At 41.4% G+C, this 18,382-nt stretch overlaps 1 protein-coding gene across 11 annotated transcripts in view; it reads left to right on the top strand.

The window, feature by feature from the left end:
* Nucleotides 1-18,382, top strand: part of SGCD (sarcoglycan delta) — a 396,287-nt gene that overhangs the window by 271,108 nt on the left and 106,797 nt on the right. For all 11 annotated transcript variants that reach the window (XM_065691107.1, XM_065691103.1, XM_065691108.1 and 8 more), the window contains 2 exons: nt 7,840-7,927; nt 10,189-10,308. In XM_065691107.1, the coding sequence (XP_065547179.1) occupies nt 7,840-7,927; nt 10,189-10,308 (208 nt within the window). The remainder of the gene's footprint in view (nt 1-7,839; nt 7,928-10,188; nt 10,309-18,382) is intronic.

The following is an 18,382-nucleotide window of genomic DNA, read 5'->3' as shown; positions in this document are numbered from 1 at the left end:
CAAAGTTAATCATCAGCACACATTTAACCAACTCCAGTATAACATCTTTGGGTGAACTCTGAGTGCAGTGAAGGACGTGAAGTGTTTTCAGAAGTATTTTACAAGTTGTGCTGTTCTCTTCATTTCAGCTGTTTCTCAGCTGTTTTTTCTCAGGGTATCTTGCCAGCGGACTCCTGGTGCTGAGCATGCTTTAACGCATCGGATTTTTTCCAAAGCCAATAATGCTCAGTTCAGTCCTATCGATACAGAAAGTTTTGTGAATGTGCAGCAGCCTTCAGACATTACAAATCCAGTTTTCCTACCCCCATGGATACTGAATAAAACTCCAACATGCACAATTGCATTTTATTTTTATGTGTATGTCTGTCAGTTTCAAGTCATCTGTGGTTTTCCACAGAAGTCAGTGAAGTAAAAAAGAAAAGAGCAGAGAAGTCGAGGCAGATGTAATGTCTTGGAAGTCTTTTTGGTGGTGTTTGTAATGTCAGCAGACATGGTGTAATTTAATTTTCAGAAGAATTTCAGCTGCAAAGCAGCTGATGAGGCATCTTGTAGATGCAGCCACTCTCTCAAAGCACCGTGTTCATGAGATTATTACAGGTATTCTTCTAAAGAGAGAAACTCACAGATTGCCAGAAATAAATTACTTTAAAGGCTACAGACCCCCTTGGCTAGCTATCCAAGAGCAGAACCCAGTCATATAGATCTCACAACGCAGACCTGCCTTCTTTGCACTTTAAAGAGTCAGAGATGTAACTTCTTTAATGCAGCGCTGGGAAGTTTATATTTTGTTTCTATTGTTATTAAAATTAACTTCAAGAAATGCTGGGGGGGGAGTATTGGCATGGCCATTTATAATCTAATACAACATACTGGATGTAAAACTCCAATAATTAAAACTCCAGCATGTGCACTGTCTATGCCATTAAAATACATCACATTGGGTAGGACCACAGTGTTATCTGAGCTTCATGGCAATGTAAAGTATCGTTGGAACACAGCACCTGAAGTTAGCTCATGATACTGTTTTCATGTCTTTAAGTGTCAGTTGAAGGTCAGGGCTGCATCAGCTCTGTTACTGATCCAGGTTACATGATCTGGGCTCATTGCTCTTTTGAATAATTTGTTTCCTGGAAGAAGAGGATGCAGACTGCATTTTGTTATCTCTGCGCTGGACCTATTGCCTCCTCCCTAAAAGTGATCATTTTTAGGCACAAATATAGTGCATTCAGGGGCATTTTGTAGCATTTGTTTTAATCTGTTTGCTGCCAATTCCATGTATGGTCTGCTTTCATTCTGTGAAAAGCTTATATTGTCAAATCAGAAGTTTTACTGAAAAAGAATTTAGTTGCGTTAACATTATATTACACTGTTTGAAGGACAAAATCAAGATCAAAAGAGATTCAGTGATTAAAAACAAAAAGTAAGTTCAAATCATACTAAGGGATGTTTTCAATCTAACACCTAGGGATTTAGCTACATGATTAATGTTTTTGGTGCTAGAAGGCTTCTGTGCAAAATCCTTTTCTTGCTGTGGTGAGCTAGATTAGAAAGAGGAGGAGGAAGAGCTACAGGGTTTACTTTATAAATAGAAACAGTAACGGTTGGCTTGCAAGTTCAGCATGCAGTCTAGATGTTCTCTTGTCATAGGTCAAGGCCAGGCTGGTCTTCCAGGTGGGATCTTAGATACGCAGTTCACTAGATACTCCCAAGTTTGTCTTCTTCACAGCCAAAGATAGATGCTGTCCAGTGTTTCATCTGTTTGCTTTTCCATAGGTGCACAGTGTCTGTACAGTGTCCTGGTGAGCTTTGCTGTGATTCACGGCGGTGCCAGTTCCTTGGTTACCGATTCTGACGTTTTTTTACTGAATTGTTCCTCTCTGTTTTATGGGGGCAGCTCCAAGGTTCTCAAGCATGAGGTGCTCCCCAAAGGAGTTTCTGTTCTCAAGGCAGGAGTGGGGGAAAGACGTGCACACTCACCCTTAAGGTATCTGTACGTGTTGATAAGCTCCACTCTCTGTCATCTCTTTTCCAGGCTAAACAAACTTAGCTCTCTCAGCCTTTCCTCAAAAGAGAGATGCTCCAGTCCCCATGAGCAAGTTCATATGGCAACATGCAAAACTGGGTCAGGGATAGTAATTTAAGGACATCTGTATCAACTGACCAAAACTGACAGAGTAAGGGTTAAAAAGTCAACTGCCCTCTGACAGCCCAGCTGTTATAGTGCAGTTTTGCTTTCTCTAATGTCAGCAAAAAGTACAGTTAAGCAGGAAAATGGTGCTCTCCGTGGCTTTTACACGGGCTACTTCTTGCCACCCTGGAAATATTAAAGCATAAGCTTTAATATGTTAGTTTTTCCCATTACTTTGTCAAGCCTGCAGGAAATTCACCATTTCCATTATTTCCACAAGCTTCACTTGCACTTACTGTTTGAAGTGTTTGAATCCACAGGATCAAATCAAGCTCCGTTTGACCATCTGAATTACAAAAACACCGACTGTGATGCATTATTTTAAAATTGCCTTTTAAAATCTAAAAGGATTTCCAAATATTTTTTAATAATACCCTGAAACAGTCTAAGGACATCTGTTAAAAATATTGAATTTCCTTAAAGACAGCATTTGGGATTGCTCCAGCTGCAAATTAAGGTTGTCAGTCAAAGTGCTTTTTCTGGTTTGGTCTCTGAGTTTTTAGCATCTCTTCCAAAGCCAGCCAAAAGAAGCAGCTAGTGAGCTTTTAGGGCTTGTTTTGCCATGTGTTTAACCTAGCAAAAAATCAGTCAATCCCTTTTGTGAAGTGTTCTGTGTTTGACTGGATACCTCACTGCTTAGTCAGGAAACAAGCTATACTGTTTTGATGTGGTTTTGCACTTTTAACCTTCTTTTGCTGCAGCATATGTCCAGTGTTTTAATATGTTGAATAGCTGTGGCAAATTCTTTTGTGTGTCTATAATTTGTATTGTTAAGCCATTAGGTTAATGAGAGGCTGGAGGAAGAGTCAGAATGATGTATTTACTATGTAGGATTTTCTGCAGAGATGAATAGGAGATTCATGGTGGGCTGGAAGTACATAACCAGCCCAAAGAGTCCATAAAAGATCCCAGCCTCACTTGCCCCTAGACATGGAGCTGCAGCCCAGAGCAGGATGGGATCCTCCACTGGTGTCCTGCAAGGGAAGTATTTGAAAGAAATCATAAGCAAAGAGGAAAACAGAAGGGAAAAAATGCAGAAGGGAAAAAATAAAATGCATCCTACTCCCATTAAAGTCTCTACCTTCGTTTCTTCAGCCACGTGATCAAAGGAACCACTGGAAAGGAACAGTGACAAAAAATAGTGTTGGAAGGAAGGTAACCACTGATTTAATCTGCAGAGTTGCCTAAGTTAAATTAAAGGCTGTAGTTCAGTGCACTGTAATGGGGTGGCTAAAATGGAAGGCAACTGGGACTCTTCTAACACAACACAGTTAACAGAGGGTTCTTATAAAGAGGTTGAAGTCATAACAGCTGAGTGTGGGCATAAAGAGCAAGTTGGGGCAGTGTGTGGGTTGGCAGTCGCATTTACTCTTGAGAAGCGTGGGGGAAACCTTGTTGTTATGTTTGTGATGAGAGAAAGAACAAATGACAGAGAAAGATTTCTCGGTACGTCAGATACCATGCAGGCAGTGAAATCTGCTGGGTTGTAGTGTGATCAGAAAGATTAGATATATTTTATCTCAAATGTACTTTTTTGAAGAACAGGGGTTCTTTGGAGAGAAACAGGTAGACAAAGAGAAAATGGTAATTTTCCGTACTTTTCTGTACTCAGAAGAATGTTTAATCCAGTTTTCCATTCACTTCCATTTTCTTTGCATCAATTCCAAGAGTAAAATACATTTATTCCTTTAATGTTACTTATTTGAAAGATTTAGGAATGGATTGTTGCATGTTAGACTTCAGAAATGTGATGTGTCTCATACTTACAGTGTTATAATTAGAGTCAGATGTGCTTATTTATTGCATTCTAACTCTAGGTCTATCAAGTGTTATGACAGTTTATGAAAATATTACTTCACTCCATAACCATTTTTATTTTGGTGATGGTGCCATATTGATCTAGATTGCCACTTATGTGCATCAGCATATTTAATTTTGTGTCATGACAGCATGCAAGTGGAAGGTTTTGTCGTTTCAGTTATAATTCCTAAGTATTTTAAGAACTTTTTAATGCTATAATTATTTTTTCCTGTGTGATTGAAGGAAGCTGGCAGCATCACCAAGCTTGCACAGAGGAAATATTTTTTAATGTTCAACGTATAAGAAATGTCTTGTTGTTATCTTTGTACACAGAAGATGATGGATAGAAAAGCTGCAGAATTTTCAGTAAAGGAGGATTTTTTTCAGCTCTTTTTCATTTCTTAATGGAAGAAGAATTATGGAAATGAGAGCAGGCATTGCATTAAGTGCTTGAAATGTTCCTTCCCTGCAGACCAATAAAAACATAACTTTTCCATTAGGGAAATTCAGTTTTTTGAAAGCTGCATGAATCTGAGCTCTGAATCAGTGAATGAGATGACTATGCTGGGATAAGCATTTCAAGGTCTGATTATGTACTGTAAGTCTTTCGTAGGTGGATAACAGCAACTTTTCCTATGACTCTTTTTATATTAACTTCTTGGCTTATCTTTTAGTACTTCTGTAGTGCTATCTCCTGGTAACAGATCAGTAACAGATTTTCAAAGCCATGGGGATTGAATGATTCCTAGCTGAATTTGGACTTTTCAAAACACTCTAGGTCTTTGCATAACTTCATAAACAAAAGTGAAACACTGCAAGTCAAAATTATGGCCTTTCTGTGCTTCATATGACATGTTTATAGTGGTTATGATCTCACCTATGATAGATTGTGCAGATTATAGCTGTCTGCCTTTAAAAATATCCTTCATCTGTAATTGTGAGATGAGAATGTAGCAGTAAACTGCTATCACCGGGGTGTTCAAATTAGGTCCCTGATCAGGGCTGTGGAGAATTAATACCAGAGCAAGTGGGTATTCAAGTGAAGCCATCATTTTTCTGTGCTGTTAACCATGAAATAGTAACCAACATGAATTTCTACATTCTAAAAGATCACAAATAAAAATGAATAAAAAAGAGCAAAATCATTACGAGTCATTACCCCTGCTCCTTACTTCTTATTAATTGTATTTCAATTTCATATCCTATACTATTTTAGCTGTCAGATATCACAGAGGTATATAAGGATGATTTGTCTTCATTTAGTGTATGAGGAGACAGAGACACTTAAAGCTTCTGAAACTTGTCCAAGTTCTGGGAATTATTAAGTAGAATTCTTTCTTTTTGTTATTTTTATTTAGTTATAAATAGTCTGAATGTAGCCATAATGCTTGTTATAATTGATCAAATAAATCCCGTTCCCCCTTTTTTTGCTGAAGGGTTGATCCCACGGGTGCATGCAGCACGAATAGTTAAGGCAGGAAATGAGACTATTGTGAATGTTTGGTCACATATGGGTCTGGTTCTGTTTGAGTTTTTTGAGGCTTGTTTTCTGCAAGCACTGCTGGGAATAGTTTACTTATCACTAGAAGTGTTCCTTGAAGCTCCAGTCCACCCCAGGGCTTCCATGAGTGCATTCCTGTGATCCTGTTATGTTTGATATGCAGACAACCTAATCCTTCTGCCACGATCCAGAAAAATCTATGCAAATATTTGTTATGATACTTATAAATTCAGGTGTCAAGGAGAACATGTCTGACCTACATGATCCTCTGTCACCATCCTGATTATTCATTCCTAATGGTAAGATTTCAGAACACTGGAAAAAAGACTTTGGTGGAAGAAGCACATGGACATAAAATGTTCAACTTCTTGCTGATTTTTTCACTAGTTTATCCCCTCTGCCAATCCTATGGCTTAGTCAGTTGATGAATTTAATCAGCTGCCTGCTCTAGACATTAAGAGATATCAGCAGTGATTCACTTGCACATTGCACGTTAGATTTTTGGCTGATCATCAATGACCTGGATGAGGGAACTGAGTGCACCCTCAGCAAGTTTGCTGACGACACAAAACTGGGAGGAGTGGCTGACACACCAGAGGACTGTGCTGCCATTCAGCGAGACCTGGACAGGCTGGAGAGTTGGGCGGGGAGAAACTTGATGAAATTTAACAAGGGCAAGTGTAGAGTCTTGCATCTGGGGAAGAACAACCCCATGTACCAGTACAGGTTGGGGGTTGACCTGCTGGAAAGTAGCGAAGGGGAAAGGGACCTGGGGGTCCTGGTGGATAGGAGGATGACCATGAGCCAGCAATGTGCTCTTGTGGCCAAGAAGGCAAATGGCATCTTAGGGTGCATTAGAAAGGGAGTGGTTAGTAGGTCAAGAGAGGTTCTCCTCCCCCTCTACTCAGCCTTGGTGAGGCCGCATCTGGAATATTGCATCCAGTTCTGGGCCCCTCTGTTCAAGAAGGACAGGGAATTGCTTGAAGGAGTCCAGCGCAGAGCCACAAAGATGATTAAGGGAGTGGAACATCTCCCTTATGAGGAGAGGCTGAGGGAGCTGGGTCTCTTTAGCTTGGAGAAGAGGAGACTGAGGGGTGACCTCATCAATGTTTACAAATATGTAAAGGGTAGGTGTCAGGATGATGGAATCTAGGCTTTTTTCAGTGATATCCAGTGATAGGACAAGGGGCAATGGGTGTAAACTGGAGCATAGGAAGTTCCACGTTAACATCAGGAAGAACTTCTTTACTGTAAGAGTGACAGAGCACTGGAACAGGTTGCCCAGGGGGGTTGTGGAGTCTCCTACACTGGAGATATTCAAGGCCCGCCTGGACAAGTTCCTGTGTGATGTACTGTAGGTTACCCTGCTCTTGCAGGGGGGTTGGACTAGATGATCTTTTGAGGTCCCTTCCAACCCTTGGGATTCTGTGATTCTGTGATTTAAGTTGGGGTCACCCTGTGCTGGTGCTGTAGGTGGTTAATAGCCCCTGAGAAACCAACTGGGTGGACTGGTGGAAAACACGACTTCCTGGGAGTCTTGGATGTGTTTGCACCCAGGAGCCAGATGGTTTTCTCTGTGGGTTTTCTTTGGCTTCGCTCTGTGGGAGAAATACCTGAGGTGGATGCTGCCAGGTAGTTATGTGGCTTCTTAGTGTGTTAACAGCTGCTCTGCCTCTTCTCTCAGAGGTATATTTAAAGCATAAAAATGAAAACTAAATAGAATTCTGTGTGGTCAAGTTGGGAGTGGGGAAGACTTCATGTCTTGTATGTCTCCTGAGCCGGTGGGATGGGTCTGGTCGCAAGGTGGTATCCCGGTCTGGAATCTGGTGGTGGTACATGCTGCATGGTTTATAAGTGCTTTGAGGTCAAAGGCACTTTTACATGTTAATAAGGTTTTCTTGTTCACAGCCCTTGGGCATGGCTCACTCACATGGCCATGCAGTAGGCACCACAGTCGCCACAGTCATCTGAAGCTGTGTGTGATACTGCAGATTTGACTCTAAATTCACTGCTGCATCCAGCCAGCCTCCAAAAACACCATAACCTTGGGGAAGCTTAGGTCAGGTCCCATATCACCTGCATGTTTCAAACTAACCGGTTGGTTGGCTTATACTGTCAAAGCCAACCATCCCTAAAATAAGGCTAGTCTCTGGGACTTTATCTGGGCCAAACAGATATGTGGACTGTGATTTTATCCTGGACAATAAGAATTAATTCAGGGTGGCCTGCACCTAAACCACACACCCAATGCTGGGGCCATTAACAGCAGCCCTGCAGCATCAGGTTCAAGCTGGCTGGTCTCAGGCAGCTATCCCCATCTCACATGCTTGCTCTCATGCTCTTGTTCCAGGGCAACCCACTGTACTTCCAGTCCGCCAGAAATGTGACAGTGAACATCCTCAATGAGAAGACTAAAGTCCTTACTCGCCTCGTAACAGGTAAGGAGGGGGAAAAGCTGTGTGGAAAAACTGAGGGATGAAAGCAGGTGTGTTGTGGGATGCTGTGCTGGCTTTAGGCAGTGCGCAGGAGGAGAGCCCAGGTGTCTCATGAAGTACAAATGAAAACTTCACTCCACTTTGTAGAAACAAAGCTAGATACATGAAAGCCGTGCTGGAGAGGCAGCTGGCTGATGCTTTCTGGTAATGAAGCAGACCACTGTTTTCATTTGAAAGGCAATGTAGAGACAGAAAGGTTAGTTGTAAGACTTCAGGGTCAAGGAGAACATCTGCAGGCTGACATTTCTGTTGTAACAGGCACAGGCTTTTCCTGAGACACTTTCAACTTGCCTGAGATCTTGGGAACTCTGCAGATTAACTGTGGCTGGGCTGGAACACTTTGCAGTTCAGAGCTCTCTGTGCCCTTCTGCTGCTGAAGGATGCTCTCATGCTCTCAAGTGTGAGTGTGTTTGATGAGAAAATGGGTGTCTCGTAAATCCCCAGTGCACAGCAGCCTTTGAATGAATGCACATGTAATTTGGGTTGGAAGAGCCTAATGCATTATATATATTGTAATATATATTATGTACATGATATAGGAGCAATATTTATATATTGAGATTTTTCTGGGGGCCGGAAGAAGTGTTGCTGTGTGGCAGAGCCAGTAATCCATAAACATGTTGTTTCTACATGAGACTGGGTTGTTTGGTTTGCTTATATAACATCTTGGCCTCTAGTCACAGTATTAAATAATTAAATATGCAGCTTCAGTAAGCAGTGATTTAAGCAGCACGTGTGAAAATTGCCTGGAGGAAGGAAACAAATTCAACCCCAAGGTCCCTGATTCTCACTTTCAGAATGAACATGTTCAGTTTGTTTGTTCTCCATGTGTTTCCCAGAGGGTATTTGGTTACTTAAGCACCTCCATGTCATGAGAGTTTGGGAGGATGTGGTCAGTGATGTCTTCATACGTGGTGCTCTGGTTATTGAGCTCATTTCTGCATTCAGCAGAGCTTTGACTTCAGAGCAAAGCAAAGATGTGGTCCCGTGTAGTGCGTGCTGCAGTGATGAGTAGGGAGGCAGTCAATTAGCAAGATGGAAATCAAACTTAAAAGTACTGGATTTTCTCAGAATGGCTGCAAGAGTTCTTAAGTGTTTCCAGGGATCTCAGCATAGCCTCACTTTTCTGTAGTGTGAACCATGTGTGTGCTCTGATACCAGTACAGATGACCTGTGCAGCAAAATGCTGTGTATAAGTGGAGTTTGAAACTGCCTATGAGAAAACACTGGCTTTCAGGTATTACTTCTCTTGTCTTTTGAGAAATGAGAAATGAGACATGAAGATGGCCAAAGCTAATGCAAAGCTGGTCCCCTGCCTTGCACAGTACCATATTCCAGGGAGTTTGTGGCTTGGACTGAGTTGAACAGGGCTGTTAGGTGGTGACTTTTCCAAAGTTCAGCCTGAGTCTGTAGACAAGGGGTCTGCTCTTTGCAGCCTTTGAGCCGCAGATCTCCACAGAATTGCTACTCAGGCAGCTGATGTTTATCAGGCTCCTCAACAAAACGTATTGCCAGAGGCTCTCCAGCACTGCGGTTCACAGCAGCCTGCAGGAGAGGCAGCAGAACTGAAATAAGAGCAACGAAGGAAAGTTTAACTGATCTTAAAACTTTCTCAAACATGGGAGGCTGCCGTTCATCTTGGCCTGCAGTTGGTTCAAATGGTCTAAAAGAAAAACATTTGCTTCTGTGGTGGTGTTCGGTTTGGTTTCTTTTAAATTGGATTGTGCATGATACCGATACCATTCAAGTCCAGGTATATTTAACAGGCAGAAAACCAGGAGTCTTTTACACCACAGCATCAATCCAAGCAAAATGGACTCAAGAACTCCTGATGTCTCTTAGAGCTGCACCAATGGTTTCAAAGCATGGCTGAGTATATGCATTGCCATTTCACATGTGGATCTACCTTTTTGGAAGAATTTCATAGCTATCCCAAGTTTAATGGCGATTTTATGACAAACATAAGCATTAAAAAAACATAAGTAGAAAAAGTTGAGAGGTTGTTATTTGGGTAGAAAACGGTGCCCTTTTCTAATGAGATGTCACCCTCTGAAAAGCACAGACCTCCCCGTTTGATGCGTCAGATGCAGTTTGTTTCTGCAGGGCTATTAGGACAATCTCAGCAGATGGGTTTATTAAATGTATGAAGCTACTATGTAATTTTCTTATACTTTTCACTAAAAGGTTGTGCTTCTTCCCTCTAGGTCCCCAAGCAGTGGAAGCACACAGCCAAAAATTTGAGGTGAAAACCCTCTCTGGAAAATTGCTGTTTTCTGCAGATGACAACGAAGTGGTGGTTGGAGCAGAGAGATTGAGAGTTTTAGGTAAAATATTATTCAATAAATCAGTCTTTTCATGTGCACCTCTTCAAATTTTAGTATAGTTCTGCCTGACTTTCCTTCATGCTTCTTTTGGCGATAAAGCCTTTTGCTGTCTTTATTGCTTTGCATCTTCCCCAGGCAGATAATGGCCAGGAGTTTGTCTGAGGGGTTTCTTAACCGGCGCAATGTGTTATTTCCCTTCCAAAAAAAACCGCTCCCCTGGAAGTGGTTTGTTTGGCTTAGTGAAGTAGATTTAAAACCATCTTTGGAAACTGAAGAACTTTATCTCTTGCGATGAGGGACAGTGAGGAATCGTTCTAAGGATGCTTCCATGTGTACAGTCACTGTGTGTAGGGAAACCTCAGGCTTCATGGTTTTGATCACCATTTTACCAGCTCCTCTTTCATTCTAAAGCAAACACAAAGGAGGAGACCTGCAGGGGAAAAGTCAACATCGATTAGGACCCAGCGTTAATTTTCTTAAGAGTTTGGTGGCCTTTATGTTAGCTGGGCTTACTTAGCCACATGGAAGAACATGTGCATCTCTGAGCCATCTTCAGCTATGTTATTGGTAGGGTTAAGTGTCCTGTGCACGGAAGGAGAGTCCAACCTTACCAATGCCACCACCTCCCCGTCTGACTTTTGAGACAGACAGGGCATCTGGAGCTCTCCTGCCTGTGCAGGATCTGCCTCCCCAGCTGTCCTGCCTGCTAGGCTTTACATCTGTAGTTCCTAACAAAAATGGGGACACACTTTGGGTTTGGGGTATGGGGGTTGTTTATTGTTTGTTTGGACTTTTATTTGTAATTAGAGAAAATAAACAGTTACGGTAATTGTAAAATTTTAAGTGTATTTGATAGTTAATGAAATTGCCTCTTAGGAACTTGAATTCTCTTGCTCTCCAGTTCAGTCTGTGCTCTTTGCTTAGTCTGAGATTTGCCTGTGAATGTTATCATGTAGGACCATACTGGGTAGCTCAGTACTGCTAAGCAGTTAGCCACATAACAGTGCCACTGGTCCCTGTGGATGCACTGGTGCTGGTTTTCTAATGGCTTGATTTGGATGCATCTGTTCACTCCAAAATGTTCTTTACTTCTCTAGTAAGCTCGTAAAAAGAGAAAGATCAGTGAAGGAGCTTAGAATGATACATAGTGGTTTTAATTATTATTATTTCTACGTATTGCATAGTGTATTACTAGTATATGGTGTATAATGTAAAGGAGCTTAAAATGAGCACCTCAGAGGCTAACCATCAGGAATGGGGCTTTGTATCCAGCGCTTAATGGCTTTTGTTACCTGATGTCTTGCTATTCTAGATGGTTCCTGTTTGAGGACAGGCCAGAGGTAGCTCTTTGCAGGCTGCTGTTGTTACATACTGGACTAGTTTAATCACCAGCTGTGCAACTTAGGTGAGTTTTATAGGATTGATGTTGATCTTCACAAAATTAGCAGTATCATTTTTAGCTAAAAACTTTGAAAAGGACCATTCAGAATTCTTGCAGTGTTACAGAGATCGGGAACATTTATCACAATCCATGTGCTAGCACTAACCTCCCTTCACACTGCACCCTTCAGGGCTAGTTACCTCTACAGTCTTTGTGCAGGAGAGATGAAGTTAGAAAGCAACAGTTTTTAAATGTTTTCTTGCAGACCTTAAAATGAGAGAGATTTATATCATTGGTTCTTCAAAAAGGCACAGAAACTTTTCCTTACAAGTTAGAAGTTCTCCTTTTCAGATTACATGCTTACAAAAATACTGCTGTTTGTTTACTTTGTCCTTTGGAGAAACCAGCAATTATTTGTTATGGTTATTTTGAGTTTCTGCCTTGTTTTAGTCTCCAGAATAAACATCATCAAAATTACTGCTAACCACTGTAGTTCATTTTCATTTTTATCTCCAACTGAGTGTTTCTTGGGGGTTTATTTGGCTTACGCAGATCTATCAGAAAAGAAAAAAGTAGAATGACACGACTGGTGGTGTTGCATGGCGAGTATTCTGATGACCTTGAGCTGAAATGCTTTCAGAGTTCATTCTTGGCTTTGGTTTTCTCCAGCTTTGCTTCCCCAATCTAATTTTATCTCCAAAAGTGTTTGCCATGGCTGTTTGCCATGCTGGGAAGTGTTACACCATATGTTCATATTTCTTCCAGTGTTTTTGTCTGCACTTGAGGCTGGTCCAACTTGTACTACGCAGACAAATTCCTTTGACCGTTTCTCCAGTGTTTGGGATCTCAGGTGCTGTTGGTATGTGTCTGCTGACACCTATCTGCGCTATGTAAATAATCTCAACTTGTTATTGCTGAACACATACTTGTTATAGAAGGAAGTGTATGTCTGCAGTCTGCCATGAAAGTCGTCTCACAAAGGTTAGAGCAGCAGTTACTGGGGTTGTGACTAGCTTTTAATCATATTAATGATAATTACTTTTTTCTTTGTGCACTCTTCAAAGTTGATTCTGAAAGTTAGTCTTACACAGAAGTGCTGAAGCCTTGTCATGAGGAAAGAGGTGCTTTGCTTTTTAGAAGTGGACTCTGCTCTGGGAAGCTAAGGGATTTTTCAACATTAGCAAGGCATTAAAAAAGAGAGGAATGCACAGAGTTATGGATAAAAACCATGCAAGTAGGACATGCGCTGCGTTTGATGGTGCTTCAAAAAAATGCACAGTGGTGCAGATTACCAAATGAAAATGCTTTTTATTTTAATTGTGGGGAGTTAGTCCTGTTTATGATGATTAAAGGACACAGACAGAGTTGGTCCCTTCTGCTTTTCATGCATGATGTAATTTAGAGCACTTCAATGATTTTATTTGATTTAGTGAATCCAGTTAAACCTGTCATCATAGGAGAGCTTGGAGGATAACGGGAACTTCTGTTCGAGGACAGGGCAACCCTCTGAGCCCTTTGGCCATGGTCAATTCTGATGACATCTACATAACCTTTCCCAGACACAAGCGTGAATTCCCTCTGCCTTGCTTAGAGCCAGCCAGAGGCCCAGCATCTGCATTTGTCCAGATGACTCAGAAGGAGCTCATGCTTGCCTGCAAAAAGTCATGTAGAAACTGAGCCGTATGCCACATCTGGTCTGCCCTTTTCCTTCCAAGCTTGTCTGCCAGTCTCCTCCACTCTTGTGGTGGCACATTCTCACTGGTAATACCCCTTTCTTTTACGAGCTCTACTCCCACAGAATCTGAGCACCTCATGGTCTTTTAAAAGATACTACAGCAAATCTCAGAGCCATTATCATTCCTCAGAACTGCAGCTCTGGTTTCACAAGGCTTAGATTATGAAGGCAAAATCCGTCACTTCTCTGCCTGCTAAACAGCACCATGGTGCTGCACATGGGGTTGAGTGTGGGGTGAAGCGCAGACCCCTCCAGTGGCCATTGCCATGGTCAGATGTGCATTTTGGTGAACACCACACAGATACAAGCTAATGCCTTGCTGGATGGCCCCCGTGGGCTCATAAACACATTGGGTCTGCATTACAGGAGGTGAAAGAGCTGGTCCTAATTGAATTCATATGTGGTGCATCATACAGCTGTTCCTCTTCCTGCCTTCTCCTTCCCTCCAGAAATGAAACATGTTCAGAGCATGTGAAAAATGGTATGTAAGAAATGCTCTTTAAAAGAGCATTAACAAATAACTTTGATATATATTAATTACCATATTCATTTAATAACATATTGAACATTATAGCATTTATAAACAAAAGACAATCATAAAGCATTATTCTGACTGCTAATTAGCTCTATTTATTCTCCAGATTAGTTTTTAAATATGCCCTCTAGATGCCACTTGATAGTAATTAACAGCATTACATTATTATCTCAATAGTAAAGCATTTTTAATTAAATCTAAAGCAATTTAAATTAGCATGAGTTTTTACAGAAATTAAACTGTGGTCAGATGCATAATTTAGCCTTATAAGACAACATCTGACGACATGGGGGTGTCAGCTCTCCCAAGGGCCTTGGCATCTTTTTTGGAGCTTATTTTCTGAAGTTTGTTTTCAGGGACACTTGCCAGTACACTCTGGTGTTCAATATTTATGATGGATTTAACCAATATTTTGGTTTTTAAGGCTAAGTATTGATGGGAATCCAAGGCATTGCAGTGAGCTGAGATAAAAGCGCAAAAGACGCATTCCTGCAGCTTAACAAGCTTTCACAGTCCCTGGCTTTGCGTGGTGGAGGAAGGTTTGTGTGGGAGGTAGGATTGCATGGGCTGAATGCTGTCGTGTTACAAAGCAACCGCGCCTTTTAGCCACTCTTGAGATTACCATTTTGCTTTGCAATGAGGCTAGGATTAATCATAAAAACCACAAGGTCCCTTTTCTGTCATAGAAGAATACAGAGATTGCTTCAACTCTGGGTCCCTGAAAATGTGCCTCTCACTTTAGATATTTATACCACTTTTCTTCTACTATAGCCTAATGATAAAAATTTGGCTAAAGCCTTTCCCTGTGGCAAACTCTTCACTAAAACAGTTGTATTTAGTGTGGGGTAGGATGCCTTTTGTCTCCCAGTATAAAGACTGCAGGAGCTTCTCTGCAGATGTGTGACCCATCCTCCACACACTGCAGTCCTCCCCGACACTATGGCTGGCCAAAACGTACCTTTGATCTCGCCAACCCATGCATGCCCTCTCTTCAAGTAATTAGCCCGTAGCTCTATTTCTACTTTGTAGCTTTTTTCACTGTAGTATGTTCCATCTGGGCAATGAATCGTGCGGAGCATGCAGATGCTGACCACAGGTTAGACTTCCAGGAATGTTAGTCTGGTTTGGGAGCATTTCTTGTTCTAGTTTCTCTCCAGGTGCCTAGGAATGCACTTGAATGGAGGAGTCAGATGTTGAAATGTTATTGCAGATTTATTGGTAAGTTTGGAGTAATTAATTCCAAGGCACATTTCCAACATTTTATTTATGAGCTGTATATTAAGGGCTTGAGAGGTTTTAGTGGAAGAACACCAATGATAAAAGCAGTGATATAAGCTCAAGTCAATGAGATGACTGCATGATTGTCTCATGGAAAGCTCTTTTAAATGGGTTTGTGTTGGAGTTTTCTGTTGTTGGGGGCAGAGAGAGTAACATGCTCTGTATTTGCAGAATTCAAAGTGCTGGGTTTCATTACTCATGGAAGGGTTATAAATGCATTTGCAATGTCCTCCATTTCAGGCAAGAGGAGAACACCGTTTAATATGGATGTGCTGAACTAGTATGTCTGTGTACATTGGCCCAGCTGTTTCTAAAGCTTCACATCTATAAACATTTTCAGATAGCCTTGTATTCGCTTGATCTGAGAGGAACCCTGCACAACTGTGGCTGCAGTGCCAGCCTGGCTAAAGGACTCTGTTCACATTTCCTCAGTATTATGATTTTAGTAGCCTCTTGGCATGTCCTTTCTAGCTTATGTTTGCTGCAATGTTTACAGCAGAGTGACTTTTATGAGTGCAGGAGTAGTTGTATTTCATTAAAATAATCCACAAAGATGTTTGACTGGCACAAGTCGTTCCAGAGGGTGGTGTGAGCTAGAAATTTAACAGTTTCCTGGAATTACCACTGATTTTTGCTGCATGCACCCTTCTTCAGAAACGATTATTTATGGGTCAGCACATGCACAGTTGCCCTTTACAGCAGCCATTATGATTTCAAAATGGCATTTTACTGATTTGTTTGTGGCAGAGGGAGCAACGTTTGTAGCCAAGTGTTGAAATCAGGCTTGATCCAGAGAGGAAACGAGCTTTCTGGCTTTGCCATTGAGTCTGCTGCCATTTTATGCCTGAGGGTAAATGCCAAGCTTGAGTCTTTGTATTGTGGATTTGGTTTGTTTTGCTGAAAATGTGTCTGTGAGTAGCTTTTTCAATGGAGAAATGATGCTGCAAGACACGTTTCTTAGCAAATTGAAACCTTTTCGTACTACAATCCTTTTCATTTACAGAGGCAGTGGAGGGGAAGTTGCCTTTGGCTCAAAGGTGGCTCAGTGCTGCCGATGTGCAGCCATGGTACTTTGCTGGGATGTGGAGTACCTCGTTGTGCTTCTGGAAGCAAACACTCTACCATCAGCATGGGGACAGAGGCCTTTCCCACTTCATCCAGTTGCAAATGAACTCCTGCTTGCTCAGCCTGCTTCAAAGACACCAGGAGGTAGCATTTGCTTTAGAGCTTCCTTCTGTGCTCTTGGCAAGAGAAAAGAGTGTGCCAGAACTGCTGCTCACAAGGCTTGGACAGGCATTTGACCTTTTGCTGAAGGTGTATGAACTTCTTTGGGAAGCAGCTACGAATATTCACTGTGCACTCCCTGTAGGTGATTAAGCAGTCACACTAATGCAGTCCCAGAGCAATTGCCAAGCTGTCAGGTAGTCACTGGTCCTGCAGAAAAGGGACGTAGAATAAAATGAGGAAAGTAGGGAAATTAAGCTGACAAATAAAGATACCAGGCATTAGTGCTGGCACTAGCAAGACTGGGAGCAGCCTCTGCTGTCTGTAGCATTCAGTCACAGCAGGGAGTTTCATCAGATTTCTTTGCACTCATTGCAGAGGTGTGATGGTGGGAAAAATTGTGTTTAGCAAAATTAGGGAGTAGAATATGTTTTCTATCAGTGATTAAATCCACAAGAATATTGTGGCTTGTTCTCAGTTAGGAATTGTGTTATTGCAATATCAGTGTAAAAGTCAGATGTCAAAGTTACTTGATCTGTAATCAGCAGTGATAAAAAAACTTAAAACTATATATTAAAAAAAAATATTTGGATGAATTGAGTGGTTTCAGGGTTTGTTTTCTTTTTTTTTTCCCAGAGGCTGGGATGGGATTTTTAGATGGTTTCTTCCAAATAGAGTTTTTCTCCTATTCTATAAGGGAAGAAATTAAAATGATCAGGTTTTGAGCAAACATGCAATTCTTGAATGAATACTTCTGATTGCTTTGCTGCCTTGAGGGCAATAGGTGTAGACTGTTGTCCATTCCTTTTAATGGCAAATTCCACTAACATTGCCCTCCTTTTTCAAAATCCACTCACCCAGATTGTAAACTTGTCTTTTGATGGAGAGAGCAATGTGTGTTGGAGGGAGATATACTGAGTTTTCCTTGTGTTTGCTTTTCCTTCAGAGTATATTCCAGGCAAAAAGGGATAGCATTTATGTAAAGTGTATAGGCTTCGAGTCCAGGCTGAAATGTGTGTTCAGATTGTGTTACCTTAATCCTGTTTAAGGAAAAAGAAGAATCATCCACGATCAGATTAATATTGATTAAATGTCACAAGGATTATGAAGGAAACATACTGTACACTTACCAAACACTGAAATCAGATTTAAAGTGTGGCAGATTTATATTTTATTTCCTGAGTGTGTTCCCCAGCCTTCACAACCTGATCGGTTTAAAGCTCACATAATATTCTCCTTGATAAATTTCCACTGTGTATTCCTACTTCAGGTGCTCTCCTGAGTTTCTTTGCATCTTTGCACAAGAATGCCACAAAGACCTTCAAAGGAATGCAGTGATGATTTTGCTGTTGTTGAGCTGCAGAAGTGTTGAAAGGCCCCACATCTAGTCAAGAAGGAAATATCTAGAGGTCAACCTAAGTTGTAGCAACCTTTCTTTGTATGTCTTTTCTCAGTTTGGCTGCAAGCCCTTCTGCTCTTTTCTGTTATTCCGTTTATATTTCTCAGACATTCAACTACTGGAGTAGACACGTATGTGTCTACAGACACATATATCACTAATGACCCACATTTTGATCTCAGAGCTTGCAGCTCACCTTTTTGTTTGCAAGTTTTTTAGCTTAAAACCAGGCTCAATGTATTTCTTGGGACTAGAGTCAGGTAATTGCTTCTTCTCCCTCCAGCAGATCTGGTTGGAGTCATAAGGAGTTCCCGTCCAGCCTAACTCAGCAATAGCCCAGTACCAGGCCTATGGGTTGACTCACTCCCCATGTGAATATGGTGCCAAGACCAACATCTAAGGCAGTCTGAATAAATCACAATACATTCTTATTATGAACACCTTTGTTCATGATGCGTGTGGTTTCATTACATAGATTGCCCTTAAAAGAACAACTCCCCAGCACTTTGACAATGAGGTGAG

The sequence above is a fragment of the Lathamus discolor genome, chromosome 10, assembly GCF_037157495.1.
Source record: "Lathamus discolor isolate bLatDis1 chromosome 10, bLatDis1.hap1, whole genome shotgun sequence".
NCBI lineage: Eukaryota > Metazoa > Chordata > Aves > Psittaciformes > Psittacidae > Lathamus > Lathamus discolor.
Note: the sequence above shows the minus strand (reverse complement) of the source record. Positions and strands in the feature narration are given on the sequence as shown.